Source organism: Citrus clementina, unplaced genomic scaffold (genome assembly GCF_000493195.1).
Source record: "Citrus clementina cultivar Clemenules unplaced genomic scaffold, Citrus_clementina_v1.0 scaffold_7, whole genome shotgun sequence".
Classification (NCBI taxonomy): Eukaryota; Viridiplantae; Streptophyta; class Magnoliopsida; order Sapindales; family Rutaceae; genus Citrus; species Citrus x clementina.
Window position 1 is genome coordinate 6,733,096 of NW_006262075.1, and position 20,442 is coordinate 6,753,537.

General features: G+C 36.5%; 4 protein-coding genes and 1 non-coding gene across 7 annotated transcripts in view; 3 read left to right on the forward strand and 2 right to left on the reverse strand.

The window, feature by feature from the left end:
• On the forward strand, positions 1–6,272 carry LOC18037714 (probable phospholipid-transporting ATPase 4). Of its 2 annotated transcripts, none has more exons than XM_024180227.1 (11): positions 1–247; positions 865–2,764; positions 2,866–2,976; positions 3,215–3,491; positions 3,578–3,666; positions 3,800–3,887; positions 3,965–4,201; positions 4,351–4,476; positions 4,851–4,949; positions 5,088–5,279; positions 5,364–6,272. In XM_024180227.1, exons 2-11 carry the CDS (start codon positions 987–989, stop codon positions 6,033–6,035), a joined length of 3,669 nt encoding a protein of 1,222 aa, XP_024035995.1. In that variant the 5' UTR covers positions 1–247; positions 865–986; the 3' UTR covers positions 6,036–6,272. The 2 variants fall into 2 exon arrangements, with proteins under 2 accessions (XP_024035995.1, XP_024035996.1); XM_024180228.1 differs by having other exon boundaries at positions 3,992–4,201.
• A 451-nt stretch (positions 6,273–6,723) lies between these two features.
• Positions 6,724–11,163, forward strand: LOC18037622 (casein kinase 1-like protein 2). Its single transcript, XM_006426522.2, has 14 exons — positions 6,724–7,212; positions 7,297–7,337; positions 8,048–8,117; positions 8,235–8,383; positions 8,470–8,565; positions 8,656–8,726; positions 8,881–8,942; positions 9,023–9,086; positions 9,173–9,257; positions 9,348–9,474; positions 9,623–9,702; positions 9,797–9,860; positions 9,978–10,120; positions 10,416–11,163. Exons 1-14 carry the CDS (start codon positions 7,137–7,139, stop codon positions 10,710–10,712), a joined length of 1,425 nt encoding a protein of 474 aa, XP_006426585.1. The 5' UTR covers positions 6,724–7,136; the 3' UTR covers positions 10,713–11,163.
• A 2,980-nt stretch (positions 11,164–14,143) lies between these two features.
• Positions 14,144–17,491, reverse strand: LOC18037566 (eukaryotic initiation factor 4A-8). The gene is made up of 5 exons (XM_006426525.2): positions 17,295–17,491; positions 16,028–16,097; positions 15,804–15,910; positions 15,133–15,563; positions 14,144–15,021 (listed from the first exon to the last, which is right to left on the reverse strand). Exons 2-5 carry the CDS (start codon positions 16,093–16,095, stop codon positions 14,386–14,388), a joined length of 1,242 nt encoding a protein of 413 aa, XP_006426588.1. The 5' UTR covers positions 16,096–16,097; positions 17,295–17,491; the 3' UTR covers positions 14,144–14,385.
• LOC112097066 lies at positions 16,319–16,412 on the reverse strand. The gene has a single exon (XR_002904724.1). It is a non-coding gene; the product is annotated as a small nucleolar RNA snoR98 (small nucleolar RNA).
• Positions 17,492–19,903: 2,412 nt separating the features above from the next.
• Positions 19,904–20,442, forward strand: part of LOC18037567 (glycylpeptide N-tetradecanoyltransferase 1) — a 2,970-nt gene continuing 2,431 nt past the window's right edge. For both annotated transcript variants that reach the window (XM_024180728.1, XM_006426526.2), the window contains exon 1: positions 19,904–20,042. The gene's annotated coding sequence lies outside the window, so the exon portion shown is untranslated. The remainder of the gene's footprint in view (positions 20,043–20,442) is intronic.

The window sequence follows — 20,442 nt, forward strand, 5'->3', positions numbered from 1 at the left end:
TTGGTTTTGTTTTTCCAGTAGGAGAGAGAAAGGGGTCCAAAACCCTGTCCCTTCTCTCTCTTCTCTCTTCTTTGAAGACTAAAAGAAAAAGAAAAACAATTTGAAAAAAAAAAAAAAGAGAATACGTTTCGTTCAAATTTGAGACCTTCTCTTGATCTGCAACCCACCATCTCCCTTTCTGAGAGTTTTGGCAAAATGGGTGTCTTTAATCTTTTGTTTTGAGGATGAACCAGCCTCCTGATTGCAGGTACCATCTTATAAAAAACTCCTTTTTGTTAATTTTTTTAATATTTTTTGTGGGTTGATTTTGTTGTGTTTTGTCTTTTTCAATTGGTGGGTATTTGTAGTTCGAGGAATCTGGAGTTGCAATGATTGAAGAGATTTTTTCTTTCATTTTTTTTTCAGCTGGCATTGTGTCACTATCTTGTGTTTTTATTTTTATTTCTCTGGTTTTGTGGAGTGCATTGGATTTTTGAAGGATATGGAACTGGGTTTGTGATTTGAGCTGTAAATTTTGAATTTTGTCTTGCATTAAAAGTTTTGGTTATAATTGAATGTGTCGAATTTATTTTCATTTTTGGGTAATTCTGTTGTAATTTTCTACTTTTTTTCCCCTTTTTTAAACACAGTACAGAATATAGAAATATGAGCACGTGGAATTATTCAAGAAAGATATCAATGTCTTCCCTTAAAATGGGATGTTGGTGCTTCTTAATGTATGAACTTGATTTTTGTCTTTATGATGTTGGCTTTGCATGATATAATGTTTTATCAATGCAGCTATTTGACCTTTAATCTGATTTCGTTAAGTGTAGCAATTTATTATACATATTGATCTTTTTCATTATGGTCCTGTGTAATTAGGTCTTAAGGGAAGAAATTGTACTCGCGGGGCACCATTAATATAAGGCCGAAAGCAAGGTTGGGGGTTCTTATTTGATGGTTGTGTGCCTAAGATAACTCCTTTTGAGCTTGAATTTTAAGTCATGACAAGAGGCAGGATTAGGGCAAAACTCAGAAGGAGCCAGCTCTATACGTTTGCTTGCCTCAGGCCGCATGTCAATGAAACTGAGGGGTCAGTACAGGGGTGCCCCAGAGTTATATATTGCAATCAACCTCATATGCACAAGAAAAGACCCTTGAAGTATTGCACCAATTATATATCAACCACAAAGTACAATTTTTTCTCATATTTTCCCAAGGCACTCTTTGAGCAATTCAATCGAGTTGCCAATATTTACTTCCTTATTGCTGCGCTTCTTTCAGTGACACCACTTTCGCCATTCTCTCCTGTAAGTATGCTTCTTCCCTTGGCAATTGTTGTAGGGGTAAGCATGGCAAAGGAAGCTTTAGAAGATTGGCGTAGATTTATGCAGGATAAAGAGGTCAATGCCCGGAAAGTAAGTGTTCATGTTGGGAATGGTGTTTTTAGTTACAAGCCATGGGAGAAGATTCAGGTTGGAGATATAGTGAAAGTAGAGAAGGATCAATTTTTTCCAGCTGATTTACTTTTCTTGTCATCAAGTTATGAGGATGGAATTTGTTATGTGGAGACTATGAACTTAGATGGTGAGACAAATTTGAAGGTGAAAAGGGCAATGGAGGCAACTTCACCTTTAAATGAAGACGAGGCTTTCAAGGAATTCACAGGAACAGTAAAGTGTGAAAATCCTAACCCGAGTCTTTACACTTTTGTTGGAAATATTGAGTACGATCGTGAGCTTTATGCAATTGATCCTAGTCAGATCCTTCTCAGAGATTCTAAGCTCAGGAATACTGCTCATGTCTATGGCTCTGTGATATTCACTGGTCATGATAGCAAAGTTATGCAGAATGCAACAACCTCTCCTTCAAAAAGGAGCGGAATTGAGAAAAAAATGGATAAGATAATATTCATCCTTTTTGCTATTCTTGTGCTAATATCGTTAATCAGCTCAATAGGCTTTGCTGTGAAGATAAATTACCAAACGCCACAGTGGTGGTACCTAAAACCCAAGGAAACTGATGTGTACTTTAATCCTGGAAAGCCCCTTGTGCCTGGGCTGGCCCATCTGGTTACTGCTCTCATTCTTTATGGATATTTAATTCCTATCTCACTTTATGTTTCAATTGAGATTGTGAAGTTTTTGCAAGCGATCTTCATTAACCAAGACATAAGTATGTATGATGATGAAAGTGGGATTCCTGCGCAAGCGAGAACATCAAATCTGAACGAGGAGTTGGGCCAAGTAGATACCATCCTCTCTGATAAAACAGGCACTTTGACCTGCAATCAGATGGACTTTTTGAAGTGTTCCGTTGCAGGAACTGCATATGGTGTGAGCCCTAGTGAAGTTGAACTTGCTGCAGCAAAACAGATGGCTATTGACCTTGAGGAGCAGAATAGGGAGAGTGCCAATGCAAAGCATAAAAATAGTGGATCAGAAATCGAATTGGAGACGGTCATCACTTCTAATGATGGAAACGATTTTAAGCGTCGGATAAAGGGTTTTAACTTTGAGGATAGCCGGCTTATGGATGGAAACTGGTTGAAAGAACCTAATGTAGATACCTTGTTGTTGTTTTTCCGAATTTTAGCAATTTGTCACACTGCTATTCCTGAGCTGAATGAAGAGACTGGCAATTTGACATATGAAGCAGAGTCACCTGATGAAGGGGCTTTTCTCGTTGCTGCCAGGGAATTTGGTTTTGAGTTTTATAGAAGGACTCAATCAAGTGTGTTTATCCGTGAAAGATATCCTTCTAAAGGACAACCGGTTGAAAGGTGAGGATATGAATGGATTTTCCATGTATGAACTCTTTTCCCCTACTAATTTCCCTCAAATTCTGAGTGTCTAACTGGTTCGTCTTTTGGAAATTTTGCAGAGAGTTCAAAATTCTCAATCTATTGGATTTTACCAGCAAAAGAAAGCGAATGAGTGTGATTGTTCGGGATGAGGATGGGCAGATACTTCTCTTATGCAAAGGTGCCGACAGGTTAGCCTCGCCATTACTTTTTAACTTTTTGACTCCCAGTTAGAGGCCTGGACCATTGATATGATAACATGCATAGAATCTTCAGTCAGCTTACATCTGCTGTTTGTGGGTGTTCAAATTGCTTCATTGATTTTTGGTGGGCACACAGATGGTCCACTGTTAGCTATACTGTTTGATGACTTAAGCAACCCTGTCTTTGTGCCTCACCATGCATGATTCCTTTGCTTGGAATGTGCAGCATCATTTTTGACCGGCTATCAAAGAATGGAAGAATGTATGAAGAAGCTACTACAAAGCTTTTGAATGAATATGGAGAAGCTGGATTGCGTACATTGGCACTTGCTTACAAACAGCTTGATGAATCTGAGTATTCTGCCTGGAACAGTGAGTTTCAAAAGGCCAAATCTTCTATTGGGGCTGACAGAGAGGCAACGCTTGAGCATGTGTCGGATATGATGGAGAAAGACTTGATCCTTGTTGGTGCTACTGCTGTGGAGGACAAATTGCAGAAAGGGGTATATTTTATCTTTGCCCTATAGCTATGATCAGTATATTCTCCTTTTGTTTGGTTTCAACCTAATTTTATCCATAATTTCATTAGGTGCCCCAGTGCATAGATAAACTTGCACAAGCTGGTCTCAAGATCTGGGTCTTGACTGGAGATAAGATGGAAACTGCAATCAACATAGGGTTTGTTTCTTAAGTTAAAACTATCAGGCTCTTCTTAGTCTATAACACATTTTATTAGAATCTGTTACCTGAAACTAGGCATCTTTCTGGACTATGAAACGAATATAATGAAATATTTTCCGGCATGATGCAGATTTGCATGCAGTTTGCTTCGACAAGGCATGAAGCAGATATGTATAACAGCATTGAACTCAGATTCAGTAGGAAAAGCTGCCAAAGAGGTAATTCTATATGTATAATTTTTAGAAAAAAGTATATCATTTTCATTTTGCAGGAAATTGATTCCATTTGATGTTAGTCTTTGCTGTGTTTCGTTTCTAAACAGGCGGTGAAGGACAACATTTTGATGCAAATCACCAATGCATCACAGATGATCAAGCTAGAGAGAGATCCACATGCAGCATATGCATTAATAATTGAGGGAAAAACACTGGCCTACGCTTTGGAGGATGATATGAAGCATCATTTTTTGGGATTAGCTGTTGAGTGCGCATCTGTCATATGCTGTCGTGTGTCTCCCAAGCAGAAGGCACTGGTACTGTTTCTCATCAGTTACTTCACTCTTCCAAAATTGCCTTTTACTGCTTTTAGTTATTAGCTTCTCTTGTATTTAGGCAACAGACAAGATCTTCTTCATACATTCTTGCTAGGTCTTGTTTTCATTTGTTCAACTTTTGGCACCAGGTAACAAGGTTAGTGAAAGAAGGCACTGGTAAAACCACCTTGGCAATTGGTGATGGTGCAAATGATGTTGGAATGATTCAAGAAGCTGACATTGGTATTGGCATCAGTGGGGTGGAAGGTATGCAGGTAGGCACCTGATCTAATTGGTTTTTTTTTTTTTTCTTTTGTTTTGATGATTCTATAGAAACGGTAATAAGGTTCTTTCTTACGTTTCTCTATCTCTCTCTTCTTTAAAATTCTAAACTCTGCTTTTTCATACAGTCTAAATATCATAGCAGCAACCAAATTTCAGGAGCTGTAGGAATGTCAGAAATCAGTGTACTTTGAATACTAATTGATGACGTCACTAATGTTTGAATTTCTTGGACATAATGTCTGAAGTTCATAATTATTTTCTAGATTGTCTTGTCAGGACATGATATGAGAAAGTGCATCCAAGTTTTTGCTTTTGACATTGCGGACTGCAGTCTGAAAATTGCTAAATTTGCAACATTTTGTAGGCTGTGATGGCTAGTGACTTCTCTATTGCACAGTTTCGATTTTTGGAAAGACTCCTGGTAGTCCATGGACACTGGTGCTACAAGAGGATTGCTCAGATGGTAATAATCAAGGATTTCCCAACTTAAGGGATTTCCCAACTTAAGGTTTCACATTCATGCATTTTCTATTTCCATATACGTTGCACGTATCTTCTTGGTCTCTAATTCATTTTTCTAACCTTGATGTTTTGGAATCAGATTTGCTATTTTTTCTACAAAAATATTGCATTCGGTCTCACCCTCTTCTACTTTGAGGCATTTGCGAGCTTTTCTGGGCAATCTGTTTATAATGACTGGTATATGCTATCCTTTAATGTTGTTCTTACTGCATTGCCTGTCATTTCACTTGGGGTTTTTGAACAAGATGTTTCCTCTGAGATCTGCTTACAGGTACGTCCCGCTGATGAACCCCATTTGAAGTATTTTGTCCGTTTCTCTCTTGGCTAGATTGTAACAGTTTTATATCTTCTACAGTTCCCTGCTCTGTATCAGCAAGGGCCGAGAAATTTGTTTTTTGATTGGTACAGAATATTTGGTTGGATTGGCAATGGAATCTATTCCTCTGTCACCATTTTCACCCTCATTATGGCCATTTTCCATGACCAAGCTTTTCGTGCTGGAGGCCAGACTGCTGACATGGCCGTCGTGGGTGCTACAATGTTCACTTCCATCATCTGGGTTGTTAACGTTCAGATTGCTCTCACAATAAGCCATTTCACATGGATCCAACACTTGTTTATCTGGGGCAGCATTGCAGCTTGGTATGTGTTTCTCTTACTTTTTGGAATGACGTCTCCCTCTACATCTGGGTATGCTCACCATATTCTCGTTGAAGCCCTTGCTCCTGCACCGATGTTTTGGTTAGCCACCATAGTGGTAACTGTTGCTTGTAATCTCCTTTACTTCACCTACGTAGCCTATCAAAGATGTTTCAAACCCATGGATCATCATGTTATTCAAGAAATCAAGTACTACAAGAAAGATGTTGAGGATCGACACATGTGGACCAGGGAAAGATCGAAGGCGAGGCAAGAAACCAAGATTGGGTTCACAGCAAGGGTGGAAGCAAAAATGAGACAGTTGAAAGTAAGATTACATAGGAAGACCTCCTCTTTAGCTTTGCAAAATGTATTGTCCCCATCATAACAATGCCTATGATTTTTCAGTTTCCTTTAGTAAAAGTCTCTAGGGTTTTTGGCCGTTTACAGTTTTACCTCGCCGCCCCTCTCCAATTCATTTTCTTAATATTGTTTATTATCTGTTCACGCGGGGTTGGTCAAAGCTTATGCATTGCACAACAAAAGGCCATGGAGCTGATGTCTTTGTATGTAAGTGTAACACTATTTATATTGACTGATGAGATAGTTACACCTTGTGAAGAGAGTTTATATTTGCCATCTGCTCTGGTCTTCAAAACTTCAACAGCTCAACCCCGGACCATTTCTATATCAAAATGGAGGTCAAAACAAAGCATTTACTGAGAATTCTCGAAGTCCTCAGATTGTTTCAAATATGATCTCTTAAAAGTAATGGAGACTACCAAACCAAAGTTCCTTCCAGTCCAACACCCAATGATGTTATTGGGTTTTGGTCGTTGCCTTGGATCTTGATGCAACATTTTTTTCAAAATTGTTTACATTACGCTGGTGATATTAGCCGACAATTCCACTATGTTTAACCAACTATATGTGTTGGTAATATCATATGATTCTGATCTTAACAATATGCAAGGCAAAGAGATATATCTGTTGGGTGAAACTTCGTATTCAATTTAGTTAATACCTAATAAACGGTCAATGAAGACAAAAGTAATAGCCAATATGTGAGCAAACCCTCAAGGGGGAATATCCCAAAAGCTCAGCGTTATCCGGGCGGTAGAAAGCCTAAACGCCGTCGTTTCATAAAGAAAAGACAATCACAGCCCTTTAGTCTTCGATTGGATCAAAGCGGCAAAAAGCCCACAATCTAATTTCAACGACACCACCACCAAACAACGAATGCTTTCTCATCTCTCTCTCTCTCTCTCTCTAGTCAGAGAGAGAAAGTTTTCTTTTTGATTCCGCCCATGTCCCCAAACTCTCTTTTACCTCCGATCTTCATGGGGGCTTCTCCAATTCGGTGATCGAAATTCTCAGTTCGTTTTGTACGATCGGATTTTGTACAAAAGCTTTTGCCTTTTTGTTTTGGGTTTTAGTTTTTCTGGGGTTTTCAAATTGTTTTTTTCATATTTAATTTTTTGTTTTAATTATGGAACCGCGTGTTGGAAACAAGTTTCGGTTGGGTCGAAAGATCGGTAGCGGGTCCTTTGGAGAGATCTATCTAGGTTTGTATTTTTCACTAGTTTAGTATTTTTTTACCGTTAATTACTTTTTTTTCCCCTTGTTAATTAATTTTTTTTTGGGGGCAGGTACTAATATTCAGACTAATGAGGAAGTTGCAATTAAGCTTGTGAGTGTATTGAATTTGTGTATTTTGTAAGAAATTATATGGTAGTAATTGTTTGCTTGAATATCAGCTAAAAATTGACCTTTTTTTTTGTTATGTTAGTTTGCTAGTAGTTATTAATTTTGTTGTTGTTTGGGTTTTGAGGGTAAATATTGTTTTTTTTTTTTTGTTGAATGATGGACGAAGAATGCGATAGTGAGTGAGTGAGAGTGAGTTGATGAATGATTATGTATTAGGAAAATTTAAGCTTGCTTTAAGAGATTGAGAATGAAATTTAAGCTTGCTTTAATTTGTTACCGCAATCCTTTGAGGGCGGAAAAAGGGGTTTTTTTAGTTCTGCCAATGACCTTTGCTTATTTTGGAGTTTTCTTAAGTTAAAATTGATGCAAGATTAATCCAGGTTTTGTGTAAAGTTAAGCCAGCGTGGTAGTCACACTTGTCAACAATAATCTGTTATGTATCTTATGAGATTTAGTTGAGGGATTCACCTACCATGTCCTAACAGTGACTTCAATGATTTTGGGTTCAAATGTTGAAGGCAGTTTGTGCTTGCAGAACTTCATTGTTGATAAATAAAATTTTCACTATCTTTTCTTCTTTGTTTTGTTATCCGATTTAACTGTATTAGTTTTCTTTCTGTTCTAGTATTTTTCCTTCTTGATGATATTGCTTGTTCCCAAATTCATTAAGTCTGATAGTATTTTCTTTCATAGGAGAATGTTAAAACAAAGCACCCTCAGCTGCAGTATGAAGCGAAGTTGTATAAAATATTACAAGGCGGAAGTAGTTACCTTTCCTTTTGTCCTTGTTACATTTACTTTCATTTTCTTTTTAAAGTTGCATCGTGTACTGATTAGCTTGATTTCACTGCTTGTTACCTACTGTTGCCATCAATGGCAGCTGGAATTCCAAATCTGAGATGGTTTGGTGTTGAAGGTGACTATAATGTCCTCGTAATAGATTTGTTGGGGCCTAGCCTTGAAGATTTATTTAACTTCTGCAGTAGGAAACTGTCACTGAAGACTGTCCTTATGCTCGCAGATCAGATGGTACTATTTGTTCGGTTTATGCGTGTTTTTGCTATATTTTTTTCTTTGCATTTGGTTATATTCTGACAACTATCTTGTTCTTTCAGATCAATAGAGTCGAATTTGTTCATTCTAAGTCATTTCTACATCGGGATATCAAGCCAGATAACTTCCTAATGGGTTTAGGGAGGCGTGCAAATCAGGTCTTGAGTGATACGAAACTCCGTTTTATTGCGATCTTTGTTTTTGTCTTCTATTTTGATTTGTTTCTATGGATGTTTTCATGGAAACAGGTCTATATCATTGACTTTGGCTTGGCTAAGAGGTATAGAGACACTGCAACACATCAGCATATACCTTATAGGTTAGTCTTTTTTACCCACTATTTCAGCAGATGAATTCTTGCAGTTTTAATGGTTGAAGGGGCACCCTTTATTGTGTTAAAGCTGCATTAAAAGTTCAGATTCCTTTCAAGAAACTGTTACTTACTGAACGGAGACATGATTTGTATGCTGCAGAGAGAATAAGAATTTGACTGGAACCGCAAGATATGCGAGCATGAATACTCACCTTGGCATTGGTATGTCTATTTCTTGGTTATTTTCTTTTTTACCTTATGTTTGCATCTGGCAACTGATTGTCAAATCTTTTTCTTCACAGAACAAAGCCGCAGGGACGATTTGGAATCGCTTGGATATGTTCTTATGTATTTTTTAAGAGGAAGGTCAATACTCCTGCTGACCTTTGTGTTCTCAGATTAATTTTGTAGTTGCTTGGTATTTTTTTGGTTTTGAACCTATGTCTCTGTAGTCTTCCATGGCAAGGATTGAAAGCAGGAACTAAGAAGCAGAAGTATGAGAAGATCAGTGAAAAGAAAGTGTCAACTTCAATTGAGGTAATCCCATGTCTTAGAATGAAATACTATGTTCATTCTAATGTTCTGTTTTCAGCTTTCAAAACTCATTGGTATATCACTGCTTGTCAGGCCTTATGTCGAGGTTATCCTACAGAATTTGCATCCTATTTTCATTACTGCCGGTCACTGCGATTTGATGATAAACCAGATTATGCTTATTTGAAAAGACTCTTCCGTGACCTTTTTATACGTGAAGGTTTGAACTTTGCCATTTGTTAGGTTGTTTTAAGATTGTATACTAGCCTGAGAATTATGAGAGTTGGTTCTACAAGGAATTTCAAATTTGTCTTTAATGAATCAACTGTATCACATTTTCAATTTGTATGTTTACCTTCTCGCTTCAGGTTTCCAGTTTGATTATGTGTTTGATTGGACAATTTTGAAGTATCAGCAGTCACAAGTTTCTACTCCTGCCCGTGCAATTGTAAGTTGAAATATCATAGTTATCTATATTTGCTTGCACTTCCAGCCCTGTAGAAAATCAATGATTGTTTATATATTTTAATTTTCTTATATAGGGTCCTGGAGCTGGACCAAATAGTGGCATGCCTCCTGCTGCTGCTAATGTTGATAGGCAATCGGGTTAGTTATGCTTCTTTCTTCTTCCTGCTTTTGTTTTATTCCAGGATCTTCCCTTCTAAACTGTATTGTAAATGTGTTACGACTTTGTGTATAATGTTGCGTGAATTTCTACTGCAGGTGCTGAAGAAGGTAGACATACTGGTTGGTCATCAGCAGATCCCTCTCGCAGGAGGAATTCTGGACCACTTGGAAATTCTGCAAACTTGTCCAAACAAAAGAGTCCAATGGCAAATGATCCAGCATTTTCTAAAGATGCCATGGTTAGTACTTTTGATGATAGGACTTCCTTGTTATGTTCTTACTTGGTCTGTTTCCATGCGAGAATTGGGATTCTAGCTTTAACCTAAATGCATGTCATGCCTCCTGAACCTGTTATAGTGTTTTCCCAACTTTGTCTGGATAATTGGTGAATGTGAATGTGTCTTTCTGAATTCAAACTCATGCAAATCAACCCGGGTGCTGCTGCTCATATTAGACTTTTTTTTCCCGTCCTTTATTTTCATCTCGTTGTTCTCCTCTCTGAATTGGACTATTCTCATTCTTGGACTTGTGCAGATGTCTAGTTATAACCTATTGCGATCAAGTGGATCATCAAGGCGAGTTGCTGTACCTAACAGTCGTGAAGCAGCTGTGGTTGGGAGTGACACTGATCCCTCCCGTCCTCGCACCACAGATGCAAGCCCAGGAGCATTTCAAAAGATTTCTAGTGGGCAAAGAAGTTCACCTGTTGTATCATCAGAAAACCGGCATACAACTTCTGGCAGGAGCACATCAAACATCAAGAACTTTGAGTCCACTCTTAGAGGCATCGAGAGCCTGCATTTCAATAACAATGAAAGGGTACACCATTAGCAGATTCCAAATCTCTTCCACTGTAAATTCTGTAACGCTACACTTTATCACTCCTATGGAGTGGAGCATCGTGTTGTTTGTGGAATGTGTTTTAGGGAGTCATAGTGCAAAGTGCAAGATGGAAATTAGCACTGTAAGTACTCAATAAAGAAGAGGTAATCAAAGAAAACCACCTAGGTCAAATGCTTTTGTCTAAATACCTAGGTTTAATTAAGGCTGCTACCAAGTTTACAGTTTGAGTTAAATGACACTGTCACTACTACTAGTGTCAAAAGTTCCGCGTCCTGTATGTCAATTGCAACTGTGTTTGTAGCTGAAGACCATATAGTGACTTGTAAAATTTTGACTAGGCAATTGTCATGATCAATCATCATAACAAGAAAGGCCAGACCTTCTATTTGTAAGCATCTCTCTTTTGTTGTGCTATAACTACTTATTTTTGCAGACAAAATCTCTGAGTCTCTAGAAACTTGAATTGATGTTCTCTGCATAGTTTCTATTTCTTGAAAGAAAGCTTAACCCGGGCTTCCTGTCAATCTTGCATGGGGTTTGGTTACTATAGAAGCTGTGTTATGCTTGTTGTGGATGTTAGTACAGATACGAGAATCTCATTTCTCACACCGGGGGATGAAAAACTTGTACGTTTTATTTAAAGTTTGGTGCACAGAAGATCCTAAAGTTTTGAACCTAGGCTCATAACTTGTACGTTATTTGTCAAAACTCAAATCTTGGTACCGTATCAAAACCTCGACCGTCTAGTTGAGCTTTTGAAATCGATTTACCTTCCCGGTAACACTGCCAAAGGCCTGGTAGCAAACTGATTTCAGAAAGTGATTCTGTATTGACAAAGTTTTCCGCAGCGTTTGCTTGTTACAAGAACTAATGCTTCGAATTTTGAATTCTCTCCCAGGCAGTGCAAGAGATTTATGATTTGGATCCCAGTTCTTATCAGAATGAAGGAGGTTTTTGTTTTTATTTTTGCACTATTTTACTTGGGATTATATCCATGCAAGAAGACTGAAGCATCAGGTATAGGCAGCTTTCTTGTGTTGTCGTGGACAACATACATTTGGCTTTCTTGGTGAACATTGGATGGAACTTGGAAGAAATCTGAATCCATCAATGTATATGTGCCATGTTCTGTCATATGTACAGTACATATGACACAGACTGATTCTACAAAATTTCTTTGACCAACCAAAAAGTCTTCGTTTGACAGTTTTAGTCCAATTAAAAATTTGTTAAATTATTCTTCAAGCGTCATAACTCATAAACTGATTCTACAAAAATTTTTGCTGCAATCCCAATCAATAATTTTCACAGCCAACTTATTCAATTCCCCAATACCCTATATAAAATTATAAATAGTTGCAAAGTCAAAATAGTCCTGCTGTGAGATTTTGAGTGAAAATTTCTTTAAGCTCATATCACACCAAAAATACAAAAGACGTGTTCTTGCATGAGCAGAACTTGGATCAAGCACAAATCTATCAACACTTTCTTCTGTAGGATATCAGAACATGCAGTGGCAGAAGAAGTTACGCCATAACTATCATAGATCTTGAACACTCTGGCTTTATATAATTGAGGCACAGAATATGCTAAATCCAAGTCTAAGCTGCATACATTTGACTCTTCAGATCCCAAAGAACATAAAGACGAAAAATAAAAAAATAAAGTTATAATATTGTAACATAACTCAGACACATGTAACTTTTATGTGAAACTGAGATCAGAAAAAGTGGAAGAAAAAACGAAAGAGATACCCATTTCACCATTTGATCATTGCCATCCATGGACAATTTGAGTGTATGTGTTCTTGACCCACTTTAAGCTTTTCCTCAGAGACCCTTTCATTTTGCCTTCAACGGTGTAGACTTTGTAACTGGCAACTCTCTTTTTCCTCTGCAGCTCAGGATCATTGAAGCTCCAGCTCTTTGATACTGACCCAAAAGTGCTTTTGCTTTTCTTCGACTTACTCTTCTTTCCTAGCTGTTGATCGTTTGGCTGTGTTGGGGTGGCATAATTTGCACTGAAACATCGCAAATCCTGCATGCTTGTCGGCGCTGTTGCCTTGCCATCATAAAAGCTATCAATTTTGCATGATTTGGATCTATAATTCTCCATTTGAATCCAAGAAAAGAAAAGAAAAGAAAGAGATTCAAGAATGAGTGAGAAAATAGAGGAGAAAAATGGAGATTTGAAATCACTTAGTAAAGGTGGCGGTGGTGGTGGTGGTGGTGTGTTGTGAACTTTTGCTTGCAATATTTAAGATTTGTTGGGAGCATCACAAGATGGGTGTCTTGAGCCTTTTTAACTATTCATACAAGATGGGTACTTTTTCTTTGGTGGAATTTAAGGAGTTTTGACATTTTCAACTTTGATTCACACAATCCAGTTTCCACGAGGCTGATGCAGCTACTAGTTTTGCCTCATCTTAAATGAGCTTTGCCAGGTGGACCGGGTAGTTCTGTGGCAGGCTAACTTGGTATGCATGCGTTAAAATTGATTGATCAAAAGGCCTTAACATCAAGCATGACCTAATTTGTTGTCCAATATTATATGGTACAAAAGAGTGTTTTTTAAGATTTAAAATTACGTCTTTGCTGTGTTATTGGCAATCAAAGACTTCTAAACCTTACTTAAAAGCATCAATCAGTCCATTTAAAAGTGAGTTTGCGAGAAACTCGTGAGAGTCATTCTCTTGAAAGGCTCATCAGCTGGTCATCTTCTGTGGTAATAGAATTTTGACCAGCGGGAATCAACATTCAATGGTGATTGGTTAAACCATGGTCCCAGCCCATGAGATGAGACGAGACGAGACGACTCCAAATTATTAGATTTGACAACTATGGACCCCAACAGAGTTGAAAATATGGCATTATTCTGATAAGTATCATCAGTGCGCTGTGCGCAAGATTGGACTACTTCTTTCAAAACATGGAAACATGACGTGATCACTTTGAAGACGGCCAATAAATTCTACAATAAAACTTCAATAATTTCAAATGTAAACATCCGTCGTCTTGAAGGGTCCTTTTCATTTTGGCCAGTCTTGTACTCTCTTGCTGCTCGTGCTGTGGCTGCTCCAAAAAGGGGCCTGAAGACTCATCATGCCATGTTTCAAAATTCCAAGCACGAGTAAACAAAAAATTATTTCAGGCGTCAAGATAATATAACATTAGAACCTCTTGTAAACGTGCGTATTAAATCAGATTCTGTATTTCTCAAAAAGAAAATTCAGGATTCAATCTTGCTCAACAAAAATTGGGAAAAAAACATTTTGCCAAACAAAAACAATGCAAAGAATATTAAAACACCACCCAAATCATTTCCCCAGACACACCAAGTATAAATCTAATAACCGGCTTCTGCTAAACAATTATAATAGAAATAAAATTGATAACAAAAGGACATAAAATACAAAGACCTAACAGCAACAAAAATTTCAATAATTATAAACCCACCACAGTGCAGCTTGCAAATGTGCATGACCCATATGATTAAATGGTCGGATATGTTTGAGAACAACATTAATTTAAGACACTAGACGGAAAGGAAGAAGAAACCAAAAAAAAAAAAAAAGGGGAGAAAAGAACCACCACATTAAACAGTACTTGCAAAATCAGGAAACCCCTTCTTGCCTCGACAAACTTACAAAAACAGAACCTCCTCAAAGAAGGTCAGCAACGTTTGAAGGCAGCTCCTCAATGACCACGTTATAGAACTTTTGAATATCAAAAAGCATTCTCTCATCATCCCTTGTCACAAAATTAATGGCAACACCCTTTCTTCCAAATCGACCACTTCGTCCAATACGGTGAAGGTAGTTTTCTGGTTGAGTCGGCAGATCATAATTTATGACAAGTGAAACTTGCTGCACATCAATACCACGAGCCAACAGATCAGTGGTGATGAGAACACGAGAAGAACCAGAGCGAAATTCACGCATAATGATATCTCGGGTGTTCTGATCCATGTCCCCATGAGTGGCAGAGACTGTATGGTCACGGCTTCGCATCTTGTCCGTAAGCCAGTCGACCTTTCGCCGAGTGTTCACAAAGATGACACTCTGGGTTATGGCCAGAGTCTCATAAAGATCACAGAGTGTTTCAAGCTTCCATTCTTCCTTCTCAACATTGACATAAAATTGCTTGATACCCTCAAGGGTGAGTTCATCACGTTTAACCAAGATTCTCACAGGCTTGTTCATAAACTTCCTTGTAATCTCCAAGGCCTCAGGAGGCATTGTAGCAGAGAAAACCCCCACCTGAACTTTAGCTGGAAGCAGCTGGAAAATATCATAGATCTGACAACCAGAAAACAGTAATTAGTAAATCGCATAAAAGAACTCCATGGGAACTATCAAGACACGGTAACCAAGCAAAGAAGTGCAATCAATATATATACAATAACAAACCTGATCCTTAAAACCACGGGAAAGCATTTCATCAGCCTCATCCAGTACAAACATCTTAATGTAATCAGGGCGTAAAGACTGTCGGCGCAGCATGTCAAACACACGACCAGGAGTGCCAACAACAACATGAACACCAGCTTGAAGAATGCGCTGATCCTCGCGAACACTTGTCCCACCGACACAAGCATGAACCTTAACACCAAGATAATCACCAAGTGCCCTCATTACTTTCTCAATCTGTTGAGCTAGTTCCCTAGTGGGTGCCAATACCAGGGCCTGACATTGGACAAGACCATAATCAAGTTGCTGCAAAATTCCAGAGCAGAAAGTTGCTGTTTTCCCAGTTCCAGACTGAGCCTGCTGAATGACGTCAAGTCCCTTGCAGAAGGGAACAATTCCCCTTTGCTGAATAGCAGAGGGCTTCTCAAACCCTGCAAATAAAATAAGGACACATTAACCATTCCATCTTCCCAATAGGTAAAACAGAAGAATAGGAACACAAGGTAATTTGCAATGACATTAAAAAGTACACTTGCAAGACGAAAAACACTTAAACAAGACCATTATACACATAAGATGGTGCAACGTAACAAAGGGTGTAAAACAAAGGTGAACAAAGGAAAAAAGAATAGGGCAAAGATGTTTTAGTAGTAAAGCCCTTCTTTAAATACCATAGGCATAGATTCCCCTCAAAAGGTTTTCCTGCAGTCCCATTGCATCAAAACTGTCATAAACTTCATCATAAGAAGTGAAGAAATCTTGCCCATCAGTAGAGAGCCTGCATCAATAAAATAATTGAGACAGATGTAAATCCTGAGATCAAGGTGTTTTATTTTATACTAAGAGCCACTTCTTGCTGAAGATTAACAGAAATGACAATAAAAAATAATCTTACAGTTCATTCATCTTGGTGTCATACTGACGAGCATCAAATTGAGATCCTTCGGGTGCCAAACCAGCCATATCTGAACATAGAAAACCTTAAGCAAATTAGATGAAAAGTGAAAATAAGACAAACGTACAAACCAGTGCACGTGAAGAAATAAAAGATATCTGACAAAAGTCTGAATAAAATACTCAAATCACAAGTCATGAATTGTGATATTGCGCAAGTCAACTCATTCCAAGGCAGGAAGGATATCTATATCACTCAGTCAACCAGATAAAATCACTTCTTACTGGAAGACAATGTAACAGAAGAGCCAAACTTGCAAACCAAACAAAGAGGACTACAAGCATTATCTTCTGTATTAGTGTTTGGAGAAGATCTGCTAACAGGCAGCCAGCCATCTGATATGATCACCAGACAGTGCTTTCCCCACTCCCCCAAAGTTCAGCAAGAATTAAAGAACTTAAGACCAGCAAATAGCTCTCAAAATAAAACTACATTCATTACTTAAATCATTGTTTCTCTGAATTACCAAAATCAAAGGAAACAGGAGAGTGCAACTAATAGATATAAATGAGTGAATGCCAAATAACAATGATCCAGCACATTCCAACTTGTAGGGAAAGATTTTTCTGATAGAATCCACTATATTTTAGTGTCTCAATAAGTTAATTACAAACAGAGCCATTAAGAGTAGCCATATAACAGAATGATCATTGCAGTATCATCAAGACAAAATTATGGTAAAAAACGCATAAAAGAGAAGAAAACAAGCACTTGGTGCATCACAATTTTTGAACAGGTAACTTGCATTCGGCCAAATATATAAAAATCACTCTTCTGACAAAACTAGTCACAAACAGTTTTAGACCTCATAAAATTCTAAATCTACTTAGCATCTAAAAAATCTTACTTCACTCCTAGATTAGTTTCTGATAGAACAGTAATAAAGAAAAGTCATAAGAAGAAAACATGAGTCTCATGCTCCATCTGATACAAAGAATCAGCAAATCAAATCAATCTCCAGATCATCAAGGCGTATAGACACAATCAAAACAAACCCAGATCCGAAAACATACAAAACCCTACGCCAACGTCAAATCAACCCCCCAAAGACAAAAATCCACCAAACCCATAAATATTTCCCTCAAAAAAACAACTTTCACACAGACCGACATACATAAACATCTGAAAAAAAAAGGTAAAGCATCAATCTTTGACAAATTATCAAACAATATAAAACAGCAAATAAATCGAAGAAAAAAAGAGTGACCTGCAAAGCTTTGATGATGGTGATTAAAATCGAGAGAAAGAGTTGGTTTTCTTTTTTCTTCAAAGAGAAGGAGAAGATTGATTTAAGAGAAAATAGTTGCTAGGGTTACCAAACTCCTCGGATCTGCGCCGTGGAGTTAAAAGGGAAGGGACTAAAGTTTGGTCTTTGCAGCACTTATATATTATACGGGGCCTCCAACACTTGTGTGTGCGTGTGTTGAGTTCTGTTCATGTTACCACTCGAAACCCTTTTTTTCTGTTCCCCTTTTGTTATAATTTCCGTTTGTGTCCCTGTGGTTTCTATTTTCTTTCATTTAGACCCTCTTTGGTACAAACTCTTTTTCATATGGAGAGTGAAAGAAAATGTATTAAGCATAACACATTAAAGCATATTGCTCATCGACAGAATCATCAAAGTATTGGGGTCGTTTTATCTTTCTTTCTTTTTTTTTTTTTAAATACACTAAAAAAATGTTGTGGTCAAAATAAATTTTGGAACCACTCATTAGTATAGTGGAATAATCGTGTGTACTTGTGTGTGAGGATAAGAATTTTTTGTTTTTAAATATATATAAATACATGCAGTTTATTATGCATCTTTACGTTAAAATAAAATTATTTAGGTATAGTTGCAATAGAAAATTTTATTATGATATCAATATATCTTTTCATGATATTTTGAAAAATGAAGGATTCAATTCCTACTTGTAGTTGCACTTTCTTTGTGGACGATGAGGAAAAGTCACTTACCTTATGTGAAATATGACTTCAGTTTTTTTTCCCCCCCATATTATTAATCCAACCTAATTTGACTCATGCATTGTCATTTCTTCCAAAAAAAGGAATAAGGAGGAAACATAGGATTAGAAATAGAGATAATGATGATGATGATGATGATCTACCTTAATTTTCTTGTTCCTATTTGTTATATTATGTTAATAATGATACATCATTTAAAGTTCAATTTCTAATACAAAATCATCGTATCTAGTTCAATTTCCATTGGGGTGTTTGGACTTTAATTCTCTAGTTTGATTTAAAATGTATAAGAAATAGTAAATTTAACAACATTTATTTTGATATGTTTTTAGTTTCATTCCCTTTGTTACAGAACTTACAACAGCTTTCAAGACATTTTTTTTTCTTATTTTGTAAATAGTGCTTTAACGAAAAGATCAAGTAATGTATAGCACGAAAAATATAAAAGATGAAATTTTATAAGATAATGAAAACATTTTCTAAGCACATTAAAAAAAAATAAAATTTCCATATATTGACAAGTCCATCTCTCCTAGTTAAATGATTAAATAAACTTATAAATGGCATACTAAACAAAACACATATTTTATTTTGGAAGTGGAAATCTTTGTACATATTTTAATGTATCAAATATTTGTATATTATTCATTGTAGATTTTCTTTGGTATTTTATTAATTTGTGTTTAGACTTTTACTTATTTAACTAATTTACAATGTACAAAGAAGTTGATGATGTATTAATTTGTTTATGCTAGTGATTATGGAATGTCTAACTATTTGTTGTCATGCTATATACTATGTAATATTAAGGGTGGACACTATTTAGTTTGGTTTGGTTCAGTCTCATGAATTTATGAACCAAACTGAAACCAAATGGTTCATGAATTTATGAACCAAATGCATTTGGTTCAGTTCAATTTGGTTCTATAATTTAGTTTTATCCTATATATTCATTATTCAGTAAAAAAAATATAATATAATAATACATTATTAATACAATAATAATCTTGAGTCTATAAATTAGCAAACAATAAACAACATAAATAAAATCTAACAATAGTAAATTAACATAATAAATTCCAAAAACAATCTAGAAATCCATAAATAATAACCAATATAATAAAATCTAACAATAATAAATTAAAACAATAAAGTTAAACAATAAAATAAAGTGTATACTATGATATATATAATATCATGTATTAATTAACAAACAAAAATAAAAAAAAGATAAATTATGAACTATTTTTTTAATTTTAATTTTAATTTTTTCTCGAACCATTTGGTTCGGTAATTTAGTTCGGTTTTGAACCGAACAAAAAAAAAAACCAAATGGTGCAGAATTTTTAAACCATTTGGTTTTTTGCTCCGAACAAAACCGAACTAAATTGTCATAATACGGTTCGGTTCAGTTCGGTTCGGATTGAACCGAACCAAATGCCCACCCCTATGTAATATAGAATTAGAAAAATAAAGTTTCGGGAAACTAAAAGTCTTGTTTCTAATCACATTATTGGCTGCAATAATAAATCAAAATTTAATTGTTAAAGAGTCATGAAATTGACACTTTTTTGAGATGATGTTTATTTTTTGGATCAAAGTAAAATCTTAAATAGTGAAAATTTTGGAATTGGAAGTGTGGGTAAATAATTTAAGGTAGAGTTTATTTCTATTCACACATTTTTACTTTTCTTAATTAAATTCCTTTTTAAGCGGTTAACCGGCGGTCGGTCACTTTATCTCATCAATAATCTCACATATAATTATTAACAAATTGTCACTTATACCCTTGTGTAACACTGAAATTACCAAAAAAACAATAATAAAACCATCGGAATTTCCACTCTTTGTGTTGTCTGTTTCCAATAATACCCATCAACTCCTTTTTATTCTCTTCTTCGATCTCTTCGCCGTAAGAGGCCCAGCTTCACTCTCTGTCTCTGCCAAGGCTTGGATTTTTGTTTGTGTTTTCTCAGCCCTAAATCTCGAGGTAATACTTTAAACGTGTTTGTTTGATGGATTTTAAAGCGAAGTTAAAAAAGGAGCTTTGATCTCGTGTTTGTTGCCTTTTATTTTATTATTATTTTTTGTTTTGAAGCAAAGAAAAATCAAAACTTTGCCATGATCCAGTATGTAAATATATCTGTACAAGCGATTGAGTGGAGTTCTTTAGTTTTTTGATAATTGTTTGACTGTGTAGATCTTGAAAATATGCGTTTTTATGTATCTGGGTTTTTGGAGATTTTTTTTTGGGGGGGGGGGGGGGGTGGTTTTTTCCTTTGGGTTTTTGGAGGGTTGGGAACCGCCAAAATATTTGAAAAAAAAAAAAAAAAGGAAGGGAAGGGGTCCAACCTTTGTCCCCTGAAGGTGGGGGTTTTTGGGTGGGAAGG

Coding starts and splice junctions, on each gene's coding strand:
- LOC18037714 (XM_024180227.1), top strand. CDS start 987: ATGACAAGAGGCAGGATTAGGGCAAAACTCAGAAGGAGCCAGCTCTAT. Junction 3,667..3,799: donor GAAACTGCAATCAACATAGG/GTTTGTTTCTTA, acceptor GGCATGATGCAG/ATTTGCATGCAGTTTGCTTC. Junction 5,280..5,363: donor CCTCTGAGATCTGCTTACAG/GTACGTCCCGCT, acceptor TATCTTCTACAG/TTCCCTGCTCTGTATCAGCA.
- LOC18037622 (XM_006426522.2), top strand. CDS start 7,137: ATGGAACCGCGTGTTGGAAACAAGTTTCGGTTGGGTCGAAAGATCGGT. Junction 8,118..8,234: donor TAAAATATTACAAGGCGGAA/GTAGTTACCTTT, acceptor CATCAATGGCAG/CTGGAATTCCAAATCTGAGA. Junction 9,861..9,977: donor TAATGTTGATAGGCAATCGG/GTTAGTTATGCT, acceptor TTTCTACTGCAG/GTGCTGAAGAAGGTAGACAT.
- LOC18037566 (XM_006426525.2), bottom strand. CDS start 16,095: ATGGCTGGTTTGGCACCCGAAGGATCTCAATTTGATGCTCGTCAGTAT. Junction 15,911..16,027: donor GACACCAAGATGAATGAACT/GTAAGATTATTT, acceptor TTATTGATGCAG/GCTCTCTACTGATGGGCAAG. Junction 15,022..15,132: donor CCCGTGGTTTTAAGGATCAG/GTTTGTTATTGT, acceptor TCTGGTTGTCAG/ATCTATGATATTTTCCAGCT.